This window comes from Peromyscus leucopus, unplaced genomic scaffold (genome assembly GCF_004664715.2).
Source record: "Peromyscus leucopus breed LL Stock unplaced genomic scaffold, UCI_PerLeu_2.1 scaffold_1329, whole genome shotgun sequence".
Lineage (NCBI taxonomy): Eukaryota > Metazoa > Chordata > Mammalia > Rodentia > Cricetidae > Peromyscus > Peromyscus leucopus.
This window is the reverse complement of record NW_023504478.1, coordinates 1-23,053: the sequence shown is the minus strand read 5'-3', so window position 1 is coordinate 23,053 and position 23,053 is coordinate 1. Positions and strand designations below refer to the sequence as shown.

The following is a 23,053-nucleotide window of genomic DNA, read 5'->3' as shown; positions in this document are numbered from 1 at the left end:
TATGTATTTTCGCATTGACATCTGCCCATCACTTCCTCTAAAAGGCACAAAAGGTGCATGTGTCTGAGCAAGCTGCTGTTGGTCAACTCTGTGCTTGTTGTGTGTGTGTCTCAGGGGGCTCCTTTGGGTCCAATCGTAGCTCTTGGTCTACTTGGAACTGGCAGATTCTGAATCTCAGGGAGCTGCACTTAGCCCAATCCAAGCTAGCTGATTCTATGACTCAAGGAGTCACTGTTGGTATTATCAGGACTCTTGGTTCAGTCAGAGCTGGTGGATTCTGTGTCAGGAAACCACTATTGGTCCAATGAGAGATGGCAGATTCCTTCCTCAGGAAGTTACAGGAGTCGCAGACAGATGGGTATTGGGATAGGGCTTGGGTCTTATAGATTGCAGGGTCCAATGTGGGGTTTGGTGGGACAGTCTGACTTTGGGGAGTTTTCTCTGCTGGCAAGTAACTGGGTAGAGTTGGATGAGGGTTCCCAGGGACTGGCTGTGTCCCAGGACCTGGGTCCCAGAGGCAGGACTCTCTGGGAGGGAGAGAAGTCATTCACCTCTTGGTCCAATGGGAGCTGGTGGATTCTTTGTCTCAGGAAGTTACTGGGGTCACAGGCAGATGGGTATTGGGGTAGGACATGGGTCTTATAGATTGTAGGGTCTGATTGGGGGTTTTGGTGGGTCAGCCTGCCTGTGGGGAGTTTTCCCTGCTGACAAGTAACTGGGGAGGAATTATGTGGGCTGATGTTCATATTCTTAAATTTAATGAGAATTAAAATAGTTCCTCATTATTTTTATATGTTTCTTTTCAGAAATGACATGCAATCCTCCTCATATTCCAAATGGTTTCTACGCACCTCAGAGGATCAAACACAGAGCTGATGATGAAATCACATATGTATGTAAAGAGGGCTTCTATCCTGCAACCCAGGAAACAGTCGTGAAGTGTACAAGTACTGGCTGGATTCCTGCTCCAAGATGTGGCTGTAAGCTTTATTCACACCTTTAATCATCATAATCCTGATGTTACACTTTTAAACATGGACAAATGGAAATAAGTAGCAAATATTTGACTTTTTGTTTGCATACAAGTTTTAGAAACACTTTGCTTTTAAAAGTAAGTAATATTTTAAGTAATAATAATTTTCCTTTTGAAAATAGATTCTTTTCTCACACAACATATTCTAACTATAGTCTCTTCTCCCACTGCTCCTCACAGTTCCTTCCCAACTCCCCTCACCCCAGATCCACTCCCTTTCCACTCTCATGAGAAAAGAAATGTCTTCTAAGAGATAACAACCAAACATAACACAATAAATTATAATTAAGATGAAGTAAAAACTATCATCTCAAAGTTGGAACCCAAAAGGAGGAAAAGAGTCCCAAGAGCTGGCAAAGGAGTCAAAGACCAACTTGTCACAGTCAGGAGTCCCATAAAAATGCAAAGCTAAAAGCTGTAATACATTCACAGAGGACCTGGTGTAGACCTGTGTAGGCACCGTGCTTGCTCTGTGACCTTATATGCACCTTGCTTAGTTGGTGGAAAGGGCCTTGTTCTCCTGGTGTCTTCCTCTTCTGTGAGATTCCCTGGGCTCTGTAAAGAAGGATTTGATGGAGATCTCCAATTTAGACACTTCACCTAATGTGTGGCTTTGAGTCTCTGCATCTGTTCTCATTTGCTGACAGAAATAGCCTCTCTGATAAAGACTGAATAAGGTACTGGTCTATAAGTATAGCAGAATATCATTAGGAATCAATTTATTTAATTATTGATTGATTGATTGATTGATTGATTGATTACTGGTAGTATTCAGTTTTTATCCTAAATCTGTGGTTTATCTAGTCTCTTGGTTTTGGTTTGGTGTGGGTTCCTTCTCGTGGAGAGTGCCTTAGGTCAAATCAGACATTGGTTGCCTGCTCTCACAAATTCTGTGCCACTATTGCCTTAGCATATCAGACAAGCAAGAAAGATTGTAGGTCAAAGGATTTAGGACTGAGGCAGTGTTTACATTTTTGATAGCCTGCCAAGTACCTTCCAGCACCAAAGGCACTAGAATCTGGGGGTGAAGGCTCTATGTAGGCACCAGATCAACTTCTCCATGTTCAATGAGTTGTGTGGATGTTCTGCTCTGCCCTGGGACCCCACTGTCAGTTTGTAAGAACAACTCATTTTGTAGCAACAGTCTGGTTTATTTGGGGATTTCTATGAGATTGTCTTGGTCAACAACTCAACTGAATTCAACCCAGTTCCACTACTGGAAGCCTTGTTTGGTGACAAGAGATGGCCAGTTGAGACTCTGCATCCCCCATTATGAGGAGACCTCATTAGGATCACATTCATATGTTTTAGAAAGTTTTCACTGTCCTAGGTTCCCATATCATCCCTCAAATACCCCTTAATTCCAGCTGTCTCTCCCCAGTTCTCTCCCTCTACCCTATCTTCCCTCCTCCTCCACATTCTAGTTTCTCTTTCAAAAGTCAGGCATCCAAAGGTGTATGGATTTATGTCTGGGTATTTGACTTGATTCCATTGATCAATATGTCTGTTTTTACATCAATACATCAATACCATGTGTTTTTTTATTACTATAGCTCTGTAGTACAACTTGAAACCAGGGATGGTGAGATATACAGTAGTCATTTATTTTTCAGGATTGTTTTAGCCTTCCTGGGTTTTTTTTTTTCCATATGAAGTTTGGATTTGTCCTTTTTAGGTCTGTAAAGAATTGTGTTGTAATTTTAATAGGGATTGCATTGAATATGTACTTGTTGTGGTAAGATGGCCATTTTTACTATGTTACCAATCCATCGGCATATAAGATCTTTTCATTTCTGCTATCTTCTTCAATTACTTTCCTCAAAGACTTGAAGTTTTTATCATATAGGTCTTTTACTGGCTTGTTTAGTATTACTCTAAGATATTTAATTTTATTTTATTTGAGGCTATTTTGAAAGGTGTTGTCTCCATGATTTCTTTCTCAGTCTATTTGTCGTTTTTATATAGGAGGGCTACTGAGATTTTTTTTTTCGAGACAGGGTTGCTCTGAATAGCTTTGCACCTTCCCTGGAACTCACATGGTAGCCCAGGCTGGCCTTGAACTCACAGAGATCACCTGTCTCTGCCTCCCGAGTGCTGGGATTAAAGGTGTGTGCCACCACTGCCTGGCTAGTTATCTTTTATTCAGCCACTTTGCTGAAAATGTTTATCTGCTGTAGGAGTTCCCTGGTGGAATTTGGGGGGCTACTTATTTATACTTTCACATGGTCTGCAAATAAAAATATTTTGAATTTTTCCTGTCTAATTTGTATCCCCTTGATCTCCTTCATTTGTCTTATTGCTCTAGCTAAACCTTCAAGTAATATATTTAATAGATATGGAGAGAGTGGACAACTTTGTCTTGTTCCTGATTTCTGTGGAAATGCTTTGAGTTTCTATTTAATTTGATTTTGGCTATAGGCTTGCAGTATATTGCCTTTATTGTGCTTAAATATGTCCCTTTTATCATGAAGGGTGTTTGACTTTGTCATAGGCTTTTTCAGCATCTAGTAAGATGGCCATGATTTCTTTTCAGTTTATTTATATGGTGGATTACATTTACTGATTTTAGTATGTTGAACCATCCCTGCATCTCTGGGATGAAGCCTACTTGATCATACAGGATGAATTTGATATGTTCTTGGATCCTGTCTGAAAGTATTTTATCCAGTATTTTTGCATCTGTGTTCATAAGTGAACTTGGTCTGTAATTCCCTTTCTTCATTGAGTCTTCATGTGTTTTAGGTATCAGGATGACTGTAGCCTCAAAAAATGAATCAAGCAATGTTTGTTTTGTTTCTATTTTGTGGAATAATTTGAGGAGTACTGGTCTTAAATCTTTGAAAGTCTAGTAGAATTCTGGGCTAAAACCACCTGGCCCTGAGCTTTTAAAACTGTTTATTTGATCTTGATTTAACTTTAGTAAGTGGTACCTATTGTGAAAATTATTCATTTCTCTTATATTTTCCAATTTTATAGAGTTTGGGCTTTTAAAAATGTGTCTGTATAATTCTGTGGATTTTCTTGGTGTCTGTTGTTATATTCCCTTTTTCATTTCTGATTTTTTTTTTAAATTTGGATATTGTCTCTCTGCTTTTTAGTTAGTTTGGATAAGGATTCCTCTATATTGGTGATTTTCTCAATGATTCATTTTTTATTCATTCTTTGTAATGTCCTTTTTTTTCTATTTTTTAAATTTCAACCCCAGTTTTGATTATTTTTTGCTGTTTACTCCTCTTGAGTATGATTACTTCTTTTTGTTCTAGAGCTTTCAGGTATGCTGTTAAGTTGCCAGTATGAGATCTTCCTATTTTTTTATGTAAGCAGTTAGTGCTATGTGCCTTCCCCTTTATGTTGATTTCATTGTGTGTGTCCCATAAGTTTGGGTATGTTGTGTATTCATTTTCATGGATTTCTAGGTTGTCTTTAATTTTTGTCTTTATTTCTTCCTTGGCCCAGCAACCATTCAATGGAGAGTTGTTTCAGTTTCCACAAGCTTGTAAGCTTTCTGTTGTTTCTGGTGTTGTCATATACAGCTTCAATCTATGAGAGGATGTAGGGAGTTACTGGAATTTTCTTTTATCTATTGAAACTTGCTTTGTTTCTGAGTATGTAGTCAATTTTGGAGAAAGTTCTATGAGGTGCTGAGAAGAAGGTATATTTTTTGTGGATTTTTCCATTGAGAGTATGTAGTGTCCTTCTCCATCTCTTTTGATTAATTTTGGATTGAAGCCTATGTTGTGAGACATTAAAATGGCTACACCAGCTTGCTTCTTAGGTCGATTTGCCTGGAATATCTTTTTCCAACCCTCGACCCTTGATGTTGAGGTGTCCTTTTTGTATGCAGCAAAGGAATGGATTCTGGTTTGGGGTCTATTCTCTTAGTCTGTGTCTTTTTATTGGGGAATTGAGTCCATTGATATTGTGAGATATCAGTGACCAATGATTTTTAACTCCTGTTATTTTATGTAATTGTTGGTGATAATATGTTCATGTGTGTGTGTGTGTGTGCATTTTTCCATTCTTTAGGTTTTGCTGGTGTGAGATTATTTATTTTCTGTGTTTTCATGGGTATAATTAATCTCTTGGGTTGGAGATTTTCTAGCACCTTCTATAGGGCTGAATTTCTAGATAGAATTGTTTGCATTTGGTTTTATCACAGAATATCTTATTTTCTTCATCTATGGTAATTGAAAGTATTTGCTGGGAATAGTAATCTGGACTGGCATCTGTGGTTTTTTAGAGCCTGTAGCACATATATCCAAGATCTTCTGGCTTGTAGAGTCTTCATTGCTAAGTCAGAAGTATTTCTAATTGGTCTGCCACTTTGTATTATTTGGTCTTTTTCTCTTGTTGCTTTTAATATTCTTTGTTTGTTCTCTGTTTAATGTTTTGATTATTACATGGTGAGAGGACTTTCTTTTATGGTCCAGTTGATTTGGTGTTCTGTATGCTTCTTGTGCATTTATAGGCACCTCCTTCTTCCTGTCAGAAAAATTTTCTTCTATGATTTTGTTGGAAATATTTTCTTGGGCTTTGAGCTGAGATATTTCTCTTTCCTTTCCTGTTACTCTTAGGTATGGTCTTTTCATGGTGTCCTAGATTTCTTGGATGTTTTGTGTCAGGAAAATTTTTAGATTTAACATTTTCTTTCACCGATGTTTCCATTTCTGCTTTTGTACCTTCGACACCTGAAAGTCTCCTTTACATCTGGCGTATTCTGGTGGTAAAGCTTTGCTCCATAATTCCTATTTTTAAGTTCGTTTTCTTTTGTTTCAGCTATGCTGGAATATTCAGGGCCTCCTGTGGTAAGATAGCTGTGCTCTAGTGAAGTCTTATAGCCCTTATTGACTCTTATTAATTGTATTTTTACATTTGTTTCTATGCATCTGGTTTTGGGTGGTTATAGTCGAGGTGCTGATTTCTATGTTTTATTCCTTTGTTTCTGCTTCCTCAAAAGAGTTTGGGAGAGTGTGGTGGCTGTTTTACTTATTTTCCTGGTCTGTTCAGCTGGTATGTTCACAGAGAATTTGGCTTAGGGGGGGTGCCTTCTGGCGTTGGGGGCTGGGACAAAGCAAAGAGTGTGGGAGGGAGGATAGAAGGGGAAGATCTGTGGGATCCCAGGAGATCAGAGCTGAGGAGGACACAGAAGGCTGCCACTGGTGTTTCACTGCAGAGCTGGACTTGAGACTGGGGGATTGCATCTCGGGGAGCAGAAGGAGAAGAGTCTGCAGGCAGGCTTCCTGGTGTCTGGAGCAAGGCTGTGGGACAGCAGAGGGTTCTACTGTTGGGGGTGAGATAAGCAACAGTAGGGAGTGAGGTTAGGAGGGGATGGTATAGGATCCACAGGAGATGTGGGCAGTGGGGAAGGAAGGCTGAGGTGGTGTTCCTTTGGGTTGGGTGCCTTTGGGTTGGAGCTGGAACATAGCCATGAGTGAGGAGAGGGGGATTAGAAGGAGAAATCTGTGTGTCTACTGGAGATGGGAGGGAGGGGGAAAAGGCTGACAGGTGTTCAGCTGAAGAACTGGGAATGAGGTTGGGGGTTTGGATCTGGGGGAACACAGAGAAAGAGAAGATCTGCAGGCAGCCTACCTGCTTTTTCTTTTAAGTAACATTTAAGTTTTAAGTAATATTAAAACTTAAGATTTAAGTAATATTAAAAATACATTTTAGAAAACTAAATTCATAGTTTATTGCTACTCAAATTTCTGTATATGTGCATATGCACATTTTTCAAATTATGAAACATTTTCAAAGATGTTTAGTAAATTATTGGGAAAGGATGACATATATGATTTAATTTTAGTTATTTATTTGCATTGTAGCAAATATCAGTAAAAATATTTGCTTCATAACAAACTTTATTGCCTCCCCATTTCTGTGGTCCAGATTTGAGGATGACTTAGCTACTGTCTCTTCATCAGTGTGGTGCTCTCAGAGACTGCGTGGCTGTCAATCATCAGGTGCCTTTGTTGAGCTTTAGGCTCTGTGTTCAACATGTCACACTCACAAGGCTTTGACAAGAACTCTCAGTTCCTTATCAGATAAGCCTCTATGTAGATTGCCTGATGACAGCTCACTTGCTCTAGAGTTAGTGATCAGAGAGACAGTGGGGGCCCAGAATCTGTCCATGATCTACTCACACACAATTGTTTCTGGCATGGCAGTTCTTCATGTTCTGAGTCCAGCTCACACATGAAGAGGGAAATTATGTTATTTTTCTTGGAGGGAGTTGCTTTGGAGGACTTCAGTGGCTTCTTAACACACACACAGCATCATTTGAATCAAGAGTATTTTATTTCTGATATACTTCTTTCATACTTTTCAGGTTTTTGCCTATCTATATCCATATTCCTTTAATCCTGTCTAGATGCTCATGATAAATGTATATCATAGTGAAGCCTGGTATCCCTTAAGCCAAATATATATATATGACAAAAGAGTGGTCAGGGATCTCCTTTTAGTCCCCGTTCTGTCTCTGTGTCAGTATTACTGAAGAAATAACTTAGAAGAAGGATTTCTTTAGTTTTGGTGACTTGATTTCACGGTCAACTAGTCTCATCACTTTAAGCCTGTGAGAGGCGAGAGCATTATGTGAAGGAGTGAGTGCTAAAGCAAAGCTGCTTGCCTCCTTCCCTCCAGGAAACATTAGCTATAAAAGAATGGCCAAGGTCCCACCACCCCTTCAAATGCAGAGCCCCAGATGATCTGACTTATTTCAACCAAGCTAGCAACTTCTGGACTTTACCCCCTCTCCCAATAGCTCCAGCAATGAGAAACCAAGTTTCCGTTAAAGTGAGATTTGGGGAAATGTATGAGGTCCAAATCATAATAAGAAAGAAAAGCGATTTTCAGTAAGAAATATTATTACATGTATGGGAATTGTAAGGGAAAATGATTTTTATATTTTTTTAAAAATTTAATTATTTGACAATTTTTACATGTATATAAAACATCCTGGATAGTCTATCTCCATAACTTCTTCTCACACCCCAACTCTACCAATAACACTTCATACTTGCCTGTCTTTCTCCCAGATTCTCAAGTTTGAGTTTTGATGAATGGTACATGTAGTTTAACAAAGGGCATATGTGCAACACTTGGATTGGTACTGTCTATGGAACCTAGTTTAGTCACTTGTGGGTATACACCTGAAATCACTGACTCCCATTTTTTTTTTTCTGAATCAATTAGATGAAATAGTTCAGAGATGAGCACATGGTTCCCTGAGAGTTTACTCCATTCATGCCTGGATGTTGATGGCCCATTCTTGATAGACTCAGTGCAGACATCTGTAGATGTTGATAGTTTGTTATTGTAATGACTCTGAATAGGCCAGAAGATATTTCACAGCCATGATTACTATATTTCAGCTCCTAGAATCTTTGTGCCCTTTCATCCACATGTTCCTTGAACTTTTGAGGGATGGTGTAAATGTCTTGTTTAATGATGAGCACACTCTTACTACTCCCATTGCCTTGGGCATTAATAAATCTCTACATTCATCATAGTTTACTGGAAAGAGGGGCATCTCTGATTAATGCTGACAATTTTGATTATCTAAAATATGAACATATATATTTAGAAGATAGTTCAATGTTATGTTAATTTATCTTACTAACAGAATTAATTCCCCCCCTAGATCTTATGAAACCCCTGCCATAGGCTTTTGAATAAGTTTACAATTACAGGTGTGGAGTCAGTGTAGTGGAGTTTCTACATTATAGATCTGTCCAAAGATATCTGGACCATCTGTGGTATGAATATATCTGAATATGAGGTTTTTCACATCAGAATTTCTAGTGTTTTCCTGAATAAGATAAAGATGACTAATTTCATTAAATACCTTTTGTACTTAAAGTGTGTAGTACTCTCTTCTCAGGCAGGCCTGTTCAATTACTCATTTCTTTCATCAAATGATTTGCTATTTTGGGGAAAATATGTATAAATTCACAGCTGGAACAATACAGGGGATGATGAACATGAATCTTGATTAGGAGAGAGTCTACAAATTGATCTTTTGTGCCATATTGAATCTGTAGTAGGATGAAACTTATAGGTAATAATTAGAAGATCCTGGAATAGGTCAAAAATTTAACTATGCTGTTACTTATTTAAAGCTTTTTGAAAATTAGTAAATACATTAATCAATGTTGTGAGTAGCCTGAATCAAGACTGTGATGGACCAACCATCACTGCTGATTGGCCAAGACCTACATCTGGAAACGTGTAAGATTCAAATGGGACTGCTTTAAGTACTGACCACCTCTGCCGATCATTCACTTTAAGGAATATTAGGTTTGTTTTGAGGAATCACCTATAAAAGAGACAAGACAAATTCATCTGTGTCCACATGAGAAGGAAGATCAGCTAAGAGGCAGAAGAAGGTGTCTATAAGGCTATAATATCCCTACTTTAAACTATGTCTCCTTTTGTTACCCTTTAAAAAGAATTCTCAGTGTGCTAATTTAATTTTTTTTAATTAAGAAAATTTTTCATTCATTTTACACACCAAAGATCCCCCTCTTCCTTCCTCCTGCTCCTTCAGCCTCCCCCTCTGAACCCACCTCCACTGCCCCCCACAAGAAGGCAAGGCCTCCCATGAGGAGGTACATTCAGTAGAGGCAAGGCCAAGCCCCTCCGCCTGCCTCAAGCCTGCAAGAGGTGTCCCATGATGGTAGTGGGCTCCAAAAAACCCACTCGTGCACCAGGGATGGATTCTAACTAATTTAATTTCTTGATTTCTTATGAAAAGTAAAATTATCAAATTTTATACAAGAACACTCAAGAGAAAAATAATTTAAATTTATAACTCATGTAACAAATGTGTGTGTGCATGAGTAAGGAAGGTATGAGATTTGTTTATTTGGGCATGTATTGGAATTCTTTTAACCTACTTTATGAGGGTCTCTGAACTAGAATTATACTTCATAGAAAAATTAATACTATTCTGATATTAAAACTATTTATTAATTATAAATAAGAACATGAGAGGGAAAATTTAATGAAACATTTCATATAAACTTATTAATACAATGAACAATATAGCATTTCAATATGAAGTTATAAAAATAGTTCACTGTTATGTAATCACATTATATTTCAGTTCTGATTCAAATTATAAAGCAGTTATCATATTGGATATTAACAAATATCGCTGACCCACTTTTCTGGTGACCTGTCAGGTATAACTTGATTTCATGAGGAAAGACTTCTTCACATACCTCAGCAGTCTGAATCCTATTTGTCTCCTTCTCCAGACACTCTCTAGACATGTTATTGTAATTATTAGAAAGTAATTTCCTGATCAAGTGGTTTATCTCTGATAGAAGTGTTTTTCTGTCTGTTTGATTTTTTTTTATTGCAAGTGAAACCTTGTGATTTTCCACAAATCAAAAATGGACGTCTATATGATGAAGAGAGATACAGACCCTACTTCCCAGTACCTATAGGAAAGCGGTTCTACTACCTCTGCAACAGTGGATTTGTGACTGATTCCAGGGAACACTGGGGCTTCATTCACTGCACTGCACGAGGGTGGGAGCCTGCAGATCCATGCCACAGTAAGTCAATGTCTGCATTAGATCACGTTTAATTCTGTGGAAGAGTGGAAAGAGAAGAGCACATGCACAATTATATTTATGTCTCTCGTGACAAAATAAGAAACAGAAGAGTTTGTGAGCAAAAAAGACCAGTTTCTGCTTTTGTGAGCGGCTCTTCATGAAATGAACACGGGAAATAGGGACTATGAGAAGCCTTTATTGCTTCCATATTTTATTTATAAAAACTAAAAATAAATGCTACTTTTTAAAACATTAGGTTTTGTTTTTGAATGCCACATATATTCATTTAACTATTGTAAAGATAAACTTTAGTTTTTTAAAAAAATAAATGAATGTTTTTTTTATTTAACATTTATGGTATATTTATTGTCCTAGGGCAATGTGTTTTCCATAAAGTGGAGAATGGGGAATCTCCACACAGGCAAATACCATATAGTCAGGGCGAGTCTGCAGAAGTCAAGTGTTACCCTGGCTACAGTCTTCCAAATGGTCAAGACACAGTTACATGTACAGAGAACGGCTGGTCTCCTCAACCCAAATGCATCCCTGTCAGTAAGTAACCAGCTCTGAGATCACAAGATGCTCTTGACTCCCCATCCCATCTATATTACCTGTGGCAAAATACTTCTTTTCAAGTGTGTATAAGTGAATACTGATGATTCTTGGTAAGTATATAGAAAAGTAAACACACCTAGTAGACATTACAACAAAATATTGACTAAACTTTAGAGTACTATAAACTTTGAAATCACTTTGTTATTTCACTCAAAACAATTATAAAATATAATTTAAAATTAAATAAATATGATAATAGCTACACCCATCATTCATATATTCAAGTAGTAACATGCCATTTTAAAGCTCTGCTAATTGTCTCTGAATCCTTTGTGATGTGTAACTGGAAAGGGAATTCTAGGACATTGTGTGTCTGGTTTTCATGTTTTTTCCCAATCTCTGTAGTAATGTTTGTATTGATGATTACTTCTTGTTCTTTGTTCTTGAAAATGACTGTGTGATGCCACACTTTATTTTCAGAATAAATGTCTATAAAATATTACAACATAATAGTGCTGATTAAAATTCCTTTCCTTGGGCTGGAGAGATAGCTCAGAGGTTAAGAGCACTGGCTGTTCTTCCATAAGTCCTGAGTTCAATTTCCAGCAACCACATGGTGCCTTACAACCACCTGTAATGAGATCTGGTGCCCTCTTCTGGTGTGTAGGCATGCATGCAGGCAGAACACTGTATACATAACATATAAAAAAATACTTAAAAATTCCTTTCATTATCATTTGGGTTTTAAAAATATTATCCTAAGTCAATTTGCAGACAATAAATTTAATTTTTCAAATGCATTTTTAATTCACACATTTGTAATTAGTTTGCTGTAAAAATTAAAGAACTCTAAAAATCAGTCTGAGTTATATATATTCTTTGTTTACTTCAGATAGTCAACTTTAAATAACCTTGATTAGATTTGAATGACAATATCTTGAATTTTCAGAACAATTTTGAAATAATCACATAATCATACTGTCTTCTTATTTATGAATGTAATATATACTTAAAAATTTTATTCTGTTTCTGAAATCAGTGATTTAAATTTCTATATGATTAATATTATTGACCTGCTTAAAATTTGTGCTGAGTTTGTTGTGCCCAGATCATGACCCCGAGAGAGACCACCAAAGACGAGCATGCCAGAATGCAAAAGCAAGGTTTAATTTGGAATATCCAAAAGCATATCCAAAAGCAATACAAGCCTAGGCAGGGACTTTGTCCAATACATCCAAGGCAGTGGAGGCTGAAGGAAGTGCCTGCCAGTCTGCAAGCTCAGTTTTTAAAGGCAAAAGCCACAAGGTTACTCATTTAGGGTGCTAGTATGGGTACAATTCTGATTGGCTCACTACTAGGGCCTTTCTAGAAATCATGGCTTAATCTTACTTCTAAGGGGGTGGTTGCCCACCACCATTTCTCATTGGCTACCCTCAGGTGGGGACATTTCTGTGGTCAGTTACTCTGGAAACCAGGTGTTAGTTATTTGGCAGCACACTTACCCTGCGAGGAAATGTCATGAAACAGGACAGAATCTACTAACAAGAGTTTTATTAAGACAAGAGAAAAGGACGGGGTGCTCGGGCCTGTTAAAGAGACGCGTGCATGGACAAGAAAAAGGAAGCCGGGAATATGGAACCAGTTTATAAAGGCTGTGTTCCGCAGGCACACATAGCCTATTCCTAAAAGGAGAAATCTTAGGCCTTAGTTTTAGGGTGAAAGCATTTTGGTCTTATTTCTAAGATGGCTCATTTTGGTCTCACAAGTTCTTATTTGATAGCCTTTCCGTCATGCTGGTTTTGTTCATATTTGTTAATTGTGCTGATCCATATGTACATACTTCTTTTTCATATTTCTATCTTTTTATTTTTTTAAGTCCTATCCATGTAAATTGCTTTAGCTTTCTTTCTCCAAGTAACTCAAAAAGATCTTAAAACAACTGGTGTGCCCAGATCGTGGCCCCCAGAGAGACCACCAAAGAGCAGCATGCCGGAATGCAAAAGCAAGGCTTATTTCTGGATATCCAAAAGCAATACAAGCCTAGGCAGGGACTTCATCCAATACATCCAACACAGTGGAGGCTGGAGGAAGTGCCCACCTGTCTGCAAGCTCAGTTTTTAAAGGGAAAAGTCACAAGGTTACATCATTTAGGGTGGTAGTATGAATACAATTCTGATTGGCTTGTTCTAGGGACTTCTAGGAATTACTTCTAAGGGTGTGGTTGCCCGCCACCATTTCTCATTGGCTGCCCTCAGGTGGGGGCATTTCTGTAGTCAGTTACCCTGGAAAACAGGGAGAGGACATTCCATAGTCCGTCAGGCATTACCTCTTGACTATCTTGTGACTTCTACACTTCCTTGTTTCTGGAATCCAAACTGACTGATTCAGTAACTAATGGCCTATTCCCAAAAGGAGAAATCTTAGGCATTAGTTTTTGGGTGAAAGCATTTTGGTCTTATTTCTAAGATGGCTCATTTTGGTCTCACACAACAACTTTACTCCTCTAAGACAAAATTCTATCAATACAGATATAGCTCCATCAGGCATTCAGGACAAGAATAAATCTAGATACACCAGGTTCTTTATCTTTCTAGTTTATTTCTCTGGAATCAAATCCTGTCTACATAGCTTCAGTTCTGTCTAGTTCCCTAGCTCAGAGTCCTGCTAACAACTAAACTCCTATGCTTCCAGCCTCATCTTCATCCTCTGTATCCTCTTTCTCCATTTCTACTACTCTCTACTCCTGGCACTCAGTAAACTCTACCCGAGATCTGCTTACCCTCTACAGAACCTCTGTCTTCCTCTCTTCTCTCTCACCATGCCATTCTGTCTGCTCTACAGAAAATGCCTGCCTTTTTTTTTTCAAGGCCACTTAGTTCTCTGCCTCCTCAGGAATGTTCCTCCACCCTAACTTCCACCTTGATATGTAGAAACATCTTTTGTTCTCAGTCAACTGCTCTGCAGAGCCACTAGGCTTTGAGGCAAGAGGATGGTCTGAGGTTCATTTGCACAAGAAACAAAGTTATGAGTCTCCAGTCAGCTTGTCTCCTGGGCTTAGCAGCAGAGTTAGTTACTTAGAAGTTCAGCAGGTCTAAAAATACTTGGGCATGCAAGGATTTTACAGTAGAAGAAAGCTGAAATATTAAAGGTTGAATAGCACCAAATATTCATAGTAAGTGGCTTGCCTTTTGACAGACCCTTGACTGGTCAAAGTTTAGCCTTAATACACAGATGAATCTCTATGATACATTCTTGTGGCTGGCCACATTTGTGAATATTTTCTTGTATGTCATGGCTTATCTTATGAGTGTCTAAGTAGTTATTTCTAGTGTTGTGCCCAGATCATGACCCCCAGAGAGAACACCAAAGACCAGCATGCCAGAATGCAAAAGCAAGGTTTAATTCTGGATATCCAAATGCAATACAAGCCTAGGCAGGGACTTTGTCCAATACATCCAACATAGTGGAGGCTGGAGGAAGTGCCCACCTGCAAGCTCAGTTTTTAAAGGGAAAAATCACAAGGTTACATGATTTAGTGGTGCTAGCATGGATACAATTCTGATTGGCTCGCTTCTAGGGACTTCTAGAAATTAATTCTAAGGGAGTGGTTGCCAGCCACTATTTCTCATTGGCTGCCCTCAGGTGGGGGCATTTCTGTGATAAGTTACCCTGGAAACCAGGGAGAGGACATTCCATAGTCCAGCAGGCATTACCTCATGACTATCTTGTGACTCTGAACTTCTACACTTCCTTGTTTCTGGAATCCAAACTGACTGGTTCAGTAACTAATGGCCTATTCCCAAAAGGAGAAATCTTAGGCCTTAGTTTTTGGGTGAAAACATTTCTAAGATGGCTCATTTTGGTCTCACAGTAGGACATTTTTAAAAGATTTTAATTTTTTGAGAATTTCCTTTTTATAGCTCTTCAAAATTTTATAAAATATCTTTTATTATATTCACCTATTCCCAACTATTCTCTGGTATGTGTCCCTTCTACTACCAATTCAACTTTGTGTCCTCTTTTATTTTCCTCCTCCTCCTCAAGACATATTTATTTTTGTGTGTGTGTGTTTGTATGAGTGCTCTATCTGCATGTATGCCTGCATGCCAGAAGAGGACATTAGATCCCATTCCAGATTGCTATGAGCCAACTTGTGGTTGTGGGAACTGAAATCAGGACCTCTGGAAGAGCAACCAGTGCTCTTAACCTCTGAGTCATCTATCCAGCCCTCCTCCTCTCCTTCTCCTCCTCCTCCTTCTCCTTCCCCTCCTCCTCCTTCTTCTAACAACCTATGAAGTACAAGTTGTACTATTTCTATATTCTTGCATGTGTGGTGTTACACTGGAGAGTGGCTGATTTACCAGGAGTGGACTCATAAAGAAAATGTTGTGCCCAGTTCATGACCCCCAGAGAGACCACTAAAGACAAGCATGCCAGAATGCAAAAGCAAGGTTTAATTCTGGATATCCAAAAGCAATACAAGCCTAGGCAGGGACTTCATCCAATACATCCAACACAGTGGAGGCTGGAGGAAGTGTTCACCTATCTGCAAGATCGGTTTTTAAAGGGAAAAATCACAAGATTACATCATTTAGGGGTGCTAGTATGGGTACAATTCTGATTGGCTCGCTTTCAGGGGCTTTCTACAAATCATGGCTTAATCTTACTTCTAAGGGAGCGGTTACCCACCACCATTTCTTATTGGCTGCCCTCAGTTGGGGATACTTCTGTGGTCAGTTACCCTGGAAACCAGGGTTGGAACATTCTATAGTCCAGCAGTCATTACCTCATAAATACCTTGTGACTCTGTACTTTTACACTTCCTGGTTTCTGGAATCTGGACTGACTTGTTTCAGTAACTATTGGCCTATTCCTAGAAGGAGAAATCTTAGGCCTTAGTTTTTGGGTGAAAACCTTTTGGTCCTATTTCTAAGATGGCTCATTTTGGTCTCACAAAAATTGACTCTAACTTTCCCAGCAGCTGCTAGGGATGGGATTCTGTATCCATCCACCCCCACCCCTATGCTGGAACTGGTCTAGCTTGCACATGTGCAGGCCTTGTGCATTCTCTCACAACCACTCGGAATTCATAGGTGCATCTTCCTTGCTGTGTCTGGAAAATTGTTCTTCCGCATAGTCATGTACTTTTCTGGCTCATCTACTCTTCTTGCCCTTTCCTCTGCAGTGTTCTTGCGACTTTATAGGAGAGAATGTGATAACGATATCCCATAAAGGTCTGACTATTTCAGCCTTATTTTCTGCATGTTGATCACTTGTAGGTATCTGTGTTAAATGAAGTCAACTGCAAATAGAAGCTTCTCTGGTGAGAGTTGAGAGGTGTGTTAATTTATTGAAAATTCATCTCTCATACATGAGTATTTACACCATTTTCTCATCTTTCTCCTCCCACCTACTCCTCTCTTTTCCTCCCCAATCAAATTCATGACCTCTTCTTTTTAACTGTGATTTTTCAAACACACACACACACACACACACACACACACACACACACACACACACAAATACCCCCACACACACCCTCTGAGTCCATTTAGTGCTACTTGAATTTACATATATTTAGGACTGGTCATTTGAGATTGGATAACTTATTGGGTGGGATCACTCCAAGAGAAGATTGATTTTTCCTTTCACAGCAAACTTTAATTACATATAGCTCTTCATCTAGGGGTAGAGATTGTGAGAAGTTCTCTGCATGCAATGGCATGTCTACTGGTATTGTGCTGAACAACCTTATTTCTGAGATTTTTGTGGGTACAGTTTATCTGTCATATATAGAAAGACACTATATATCACAGCAGACATTTTGATTCTCTGGCTTTCACAATCTTTCTGTTCCTTCTTCTATGATGTACTTGGAGCCTTGGGTATATAGATTTTCTTGAAAATGAATTAACTAGGATTGGTCAACCTACACTCAGTTGTTCTCTGTATTTTGACCTGTTGTGGATTTCTGAATTAATCTCCATTTGCTGCAAAAAGAGAACCTTCTTTGATGATGGATGGGAGCAGCACCTATCTGTATTGGAGGATTTATTAAGGCAACTCCACGTAGTTCAAATGGAGGTTTATTTTGGGGGGTAACTTACAGCTAGTAAAGAGGTTGGTTACAGGATCTGGGAGAGGTGAGATGCAGCCCAACTGGGTTCTCTGAAGAACTCTGCTTGATCTACCATCCAGCACCCTGATCACCAGGAACCAAGAGAGTCCACACATCCAGATCTCAGGTCTTAAGGGCTCCCATCTTGGCCTGCCTCAGACGGTCATAAATAGGCATAACAGTTACAGAAAGCCACACTAGGGGTAGTACTTCCAGGTCAAAACTGGAACAGCTGCTGACTACATACCTGTGAATACAGGGACAAGTATTTACAATGCTGTTAAAAATAGTACTGGTCTAGTGAGATGGTAGTAATAGGTTCTACTCTAGGGTACTTGGCTATATTTGTTGTACCAGGTATGAATTCCTGCATATTGATTAGGACTTGGGTCAAATTATACAGCTATTGGTTACCACTGATATATAAATGTCACTATTGCACAATTAAAAATGTCTTTCTGCTGATCGTTGTTGTGCTTTGTAGTCTTTATGCCTGGAGAGGGCTTTACTTGCTTTTCTATCTTTGCAGGATTGATTTGCTGGATCATTTGTAGATGTATGTCAGTTTTCTGCAACTATAACTTCCATGTTCACATATGTAGCCTCTGGGAATCAAGCTTCTACATATCTTGGGGCTATAAGATATGTGGTGGCATCTCAAGTCTCAGGGAGCAAAGCTGAAGAACATCCTCTCCTCTGCTCATCTGCCATCTACATGTCTTTCTGAAAATGGTTCTTCAAAATGTTGCCCATTTTTTCTTCATGGTTTGTTTTGTTTCTAGTGAACTTTGAGACTACTTAGTACATTGTGGCTATTATTAGCCTTCTGTAGGCTAGTGTTCTTCACAAATATTTCCTCACTTTTGCAGCTCAACTTACATTCTATCTGTCTTTCAAAAGCAAATGTTTACTCTTTACCTTTCTTATTTTTATTAGTTCTTTGAGAATTTCACACAACATATTTTGACCATATATGCCTCCCTCTTCAAATTCCTTCCATATCTGCTTCCTATCTCTACCCACCCACCCATTTTTTTGTTCTTAAAAAAATAATCAAGTCCTAACTGTGCTGCCCCTCAATTCTTGGGTGTGTGTCCATCCACTAGCACATTGTCAACCCATTCCCTGTGACAGAAATCACAAGATTTGCACAAGCTGCAGTTAGACAAAATCCCAGCATCTATAGGGGAGGTAGGCACAAAGTCTCACCCCTAACTGTGGCTCTATTGGTCAATGATAGCAAGCATTTGTTATGATGCTCTTCAACATAACAAAAAATTTCAATTATTGGTTCTTTTTTCTGTCATCTAAAACGTCATTGCCTAAGCCACAAGCAAATATTTTTCTAGAAGTTTATATTTTACATTTATGTATATGATCAATATTTGTGTTCATTTTAAATGAGTGTGAGAAAGAAGTTTATGCTTATTATTTTGCATTTAAATGCCTAAATATTAATGTTTTATTTGATAAAAGATTATCTTCTACTATAAAATTGGTATTAATTATTGTCAGATATATACTAGTCCTATGTGTGTGTGGTTACTGACTCGCTGTTCTCTTCCACTGCTCTGTATACTTCTACATTCACCAACATCACAAGTATCTTTAGTGATTATTTCATTATATGACTTATTACCTTATAACATTAGATCTTTGATTCCTTTCTTTCTGAACAATTTAATTTATAACATTCAAATGTTAAACAAAAGTATAGATTGTAGAAACCTATTGGTGGAGAAGTGTGATACTTCTATTAATTAACATATTTTATAATGTTTACATTATGTTTAAAATATCTAGATCATTGGACATTGTGAAGAATTATTTTGCTGCTATGGTCCCTTGTCATGTGACTTTTAAAAATGAGCTTGCTTATGAGTATATAATGCTTTTCTGGAATAAAATTAAAGACAACTGATACAGTATAATTTAATTTTTCTATTAATGATTAGGATATACCTGTGTAGTAATTAGACCTTTGGTTTCTTATAGCATGTTCTGTTGTACACAACAAAAGGTCCTGTGTTCTTCTGTAAATGTTTAGCTAGTACATGTTTTTCATACTGAAGCAAATATATTCATCTTAAATATTTTTCTTGAGTGAGTTGTGTAGTCTATGATTTTAAACTCCATTAATTTTTAATTTGTAAAATTAATTGACATGGATGCCCATAATATTCCCTGATGTTTCTTTTAAAATAAGTTTTTATATATACATGTATATGTATATATATTCCATCATTGCTGATATTGGTAACCTGTTGTGCTGTCTCTACTTTTCTCTTCTAAATCTGTGTAAATGTTATTAACTTAAGGCTCTTTTATAGTATCAAGTTGTAAATTTATTTTAGGTAGGAATGCATTTATGTATTACAAACATTGTTTCTTGTATTTTTGTTCCATTATTTTAGTTCAGGATGTGACATGCCCTCCTCCCCCACACATCTACCAACTTTAATCTCTTCTTTTTCTAATGTTTTAAGAGAGTCTCAGGTAACTGATATGGGGCTACTGTCCTTTTTAATGTGTATATTGGGTACAGCTAGCTTCTTCTGTGCTATTGTTGTCTTACCATGGATAGATTTATGTGTGGTTTATCATTGACACTTACATGCAACAGGTGAGCATTACCAATTAGTTTTCTGGGAATTTTTGTGTGGGGAATAAAATGTTGCCACAATGCATTTTATTTCACATCCACCACAATCTTTTGAGTAAAGAAGCCGTACCTCGTTAGAACACTTGCTGTTAGTGCTTGGGATTGGATATCTGCATGAACGGAAGCTAAGTTTGATAATTTTGTTTCCTTTGAAATTTATTTAGACTGGTTTGGGAGCTTTTTCTTTCCAACTAGTGTGTTCAGAACATCAATAAACCTCTTCTGGGATCTTACTAAAGGATTTGGGTAATCAAAAGGAACTGTCCCACCTTTTCAATTTGAGTATCTCATATTGCTGGTGTTCTGGGAGCCTTTGATCTTACAATTTGGGGGCATTTTTCTTCTTCTGTTCTATTGCATCACAGAGTCTTGTACTGTGCTGTAGTATGCTGACATATGGCCAGAGATCTAGAGGTGGCAGAGGAGACCTGCAGAATTCTACTTCAGGTTTTCTTTCTGCTCTGCTTTTCTATACCACAGATCCAGTAACTCTGATCTCTTTGAGAACAGTGATTTTTGTTTCTTAAATTCAGAAAAATACCTATTATTATTTTTTCTGGTCAGGTTTCTTCTCACTGTACTATTTTCTGGAAAATTCGTCCATACATAAAGCCTCCTTGATAACAGACCTCATTAGTCTCTTGCTACTCTGGAATTCTAGTTTGGTGCTCTTTGTCTTCCAATAACAGGCATTGGTAATTTTCACCCAAATTCTCATTCCCCTCCTTGTTTGTGGCTAGCACTCTCTTTTTCTTTTCTTTTCCTTATAATTTGTTACATTCCTTTAGAAAAATCACAATTCATTACCTTTCCCACATTTGGTTTTTGCTTGATCTCTGTTCATCATTTTAGGTTTCCACAGTTTGTCCTTGCATTAGTATTTGCTTCCTTTTTCAAGTTAACAAAGTGAAAGACTTAATGATTTTTATTCTTTATTCTTTTCCAGTAATTTGATGGTATTCCTGTCTCTTCACTACTTAGTGTTTTCTCACAATATTTTATCTAATCCTTTAATTGGCATTTATATAAAATATTTAATGTTTTATTCTTTGATTTCTTACTTATCCATAAACAAGCAAATGTGTGTTCTGAGAAAAAATCTAATAACTGGAATTATACCTTTATACTGTCATTGTAATTATTATCTTTCATGGAATATATATTTATCTGGTACATTTCACAATGAAATATTATTCAGATGATAAGAAAAGTGAAATTAAAAAATTTACTTTTAAACTTTCAAGTTCAGTTATTAAAGATATGAGGAGGCATTATTTTGTCATGAGAAGATTAAATAATTTTTTTGTTTGTTTCTCATGATCTTCTTTGAACATTGAACATCCATTGTATTTTAGGCATGAGGTGTAGCCAGAAGTTTTTCTGTGTCCTGCCTGGTCCTGCAGCATCTCAGACCCAAGTAAACACACAGAGGCTTATATTATTTACAAACTGTTTAGTCTATGGCAAGTCTCTTGCTAGCTAGCTCTTATATCTTAAATTAATCCATAACTATTAATCTATGTATCACCACATGTTCCGTGCTTTACCTGTGTGAAATGTCATGCTGCTTTCTGGATGGTGGGATGGTGTCTCTCTCTGGACCCTACCTTTTCCCTTTCTTGTCTCTCTCCTATCCTGCTTGCCTCTAAACTGCCTGTCCAGAGGCCAAAGCAGTTTATTTATTAACCAATAGGAATAACATATATTCACAGCATACAGAAAGACATCCCCAGAATGAGGTTACAATGGCATTTCAAATTCTTGAAACTGGAGTCTGTAGCAACTGTGCAGATAGATTTTCCAAGATTATCACCCAACCACAGGACCCTAATTGAGTAAATAAGTCTAGGTGACTTAGAGAGCCAATTATTCTCAGGTTTAAAGAAAATGCAAGAAAAAAATGTATTATTCAGCATTTGACTTTCTGTAGGATTATGGATTCACTTGGAAAAAATTTTAACACAATTTTAGAAGTAATTATGAGTGATTTAAATCTTGCTATGTTAAAAAATTCAAACAAGATATTGTGTATCTTTAAACCTATGATTTGATTTTCTTGATTCAGGAATGTGAATGATTTTGATTATTTTAAGTCTTCATATATAAGTGACTAACAGCTATTTTTAATATCTTTTTGTATTGTAAATCCTTAAGCCACTGAGCATGCACTCATCTTTTTTTTATTCCTTTCTCTTTTAGCGACATGTTCAAAGAACGATATAGAGATTGAGAATGGGTTTCTTTCTGAATCTGATCATACATATGCTCTAAATAGAAAAACACACTATAGGTGCAAACAGGGATATGTAACAGCAAATGGAGAAACATCAGGAACAATTACCTGCCTCCAAAATGGATGGTCAGCTCAACCCTCATGTATCAGTGAGTACTTCATGATATTTCTGCCATTATACTGGTGATGTATAAGGGTTTAGCTTTATTCTCCTTTGAGGTGGCTGGTGTTGTTTCACTTGAAAGATGAGTTTTAAACTTCAAGAAAAAATATTTCACTATTTGTTTTTCCTTTTGGACTCATTCCTGCTTTGTAGAATATCAGTTTATTTCCTTTTCCAATGCTTTAAAATACCCTATAGTTTTAAATTTAGTGAAGAATTCGTTGACTAGCTGCCTTTTAAAAGATATTCTGCCTTGCATATGAAAGCCTTTGCTCCTAGATATAAAGGCAAAGTTTTAGGTGAAGATACATGCCCATGTTTTAAATCCCAGAATATGTGATAACCTTATAATATGTATTTGACACTATCAGTTAATGTCTGTCTCAGAAGGTCTCCCTCTTAGAAATTCTTCCCAAATATTTTGATATTGGAAAGAAAGAAATGTTCCCAGGTAACATCAAATTTTCATGTTTTACTACCTACAGTCATTGAAAGTTTTCTGAGAGTAATTAGTTCAGCTTGTCTTACTTATCAGAAAGCTAGCCAGTGCTATTTTTCAAGAACTATTCAACATAACTTAAATGATAAGGTGATTTAATACATTTACTGCTTTCTTAGTTTCTATTTTTCATTTATTGTACTTTTACAGGATCTATTTAAAGAAAAAGCAATTAAAAGAATTCCCATGTAATATTCATGTATATTAAATTGTATTGTAATATTACAATA

General features: G+C 37.4%; 1 protein-coding gene across 1 annotated transcript; it reads left to right on the top strand.

Annotated features, from left to right (window-relative positions):
• Positions 1-797: 797 nt before the first annotated feature.
• Positions 798-22,413, top strand: LOC119087116 (complement factor H-like). The gene is made up of 4 exons (XM_037201757.1): positions 798-980; positions 10,399-10,593; positions 10,969-11,145; positions 22,128-22,413. Exons 1-4 carry the CDS (start codon positions 809-811, stop codon positions 22,346-22,348), a joined length of 765 nt encoding a protein of 254 aa, XP_037057652.1. The 5' UTR covers positions 798-808; the 3' UTR covers positions 22,349-22,413.
• The last annotated feature ends 640 nt before the right edge of the window (positions 22,414-23,053 follow it).

Excerpts from the sequence above, each read along its gene's own strand:
- LOC119087116 (XM_037201757.1), top strand. The coding sequence starts at position 809 with ATGACATGCAATCCTCCTCATATTCCAAATGGTTTCTACGCACCTCAG. Across the intron at positions 981-10,398 it reads TCCTGCTCCAAGATGTGGCT|TGAAACCTTGTGATTTTCCA; the intron begins GTAAGCTTTATT and ends TTTTATTGCAAG. Across the intron at positions 11,146-22,127 it reads ACCCAAATGCATCCCTGTCA|CGACATGTTCAAAGAACGAT; the intron begins GTAAGTAACCAG and ends TTTCTCTTTTAG.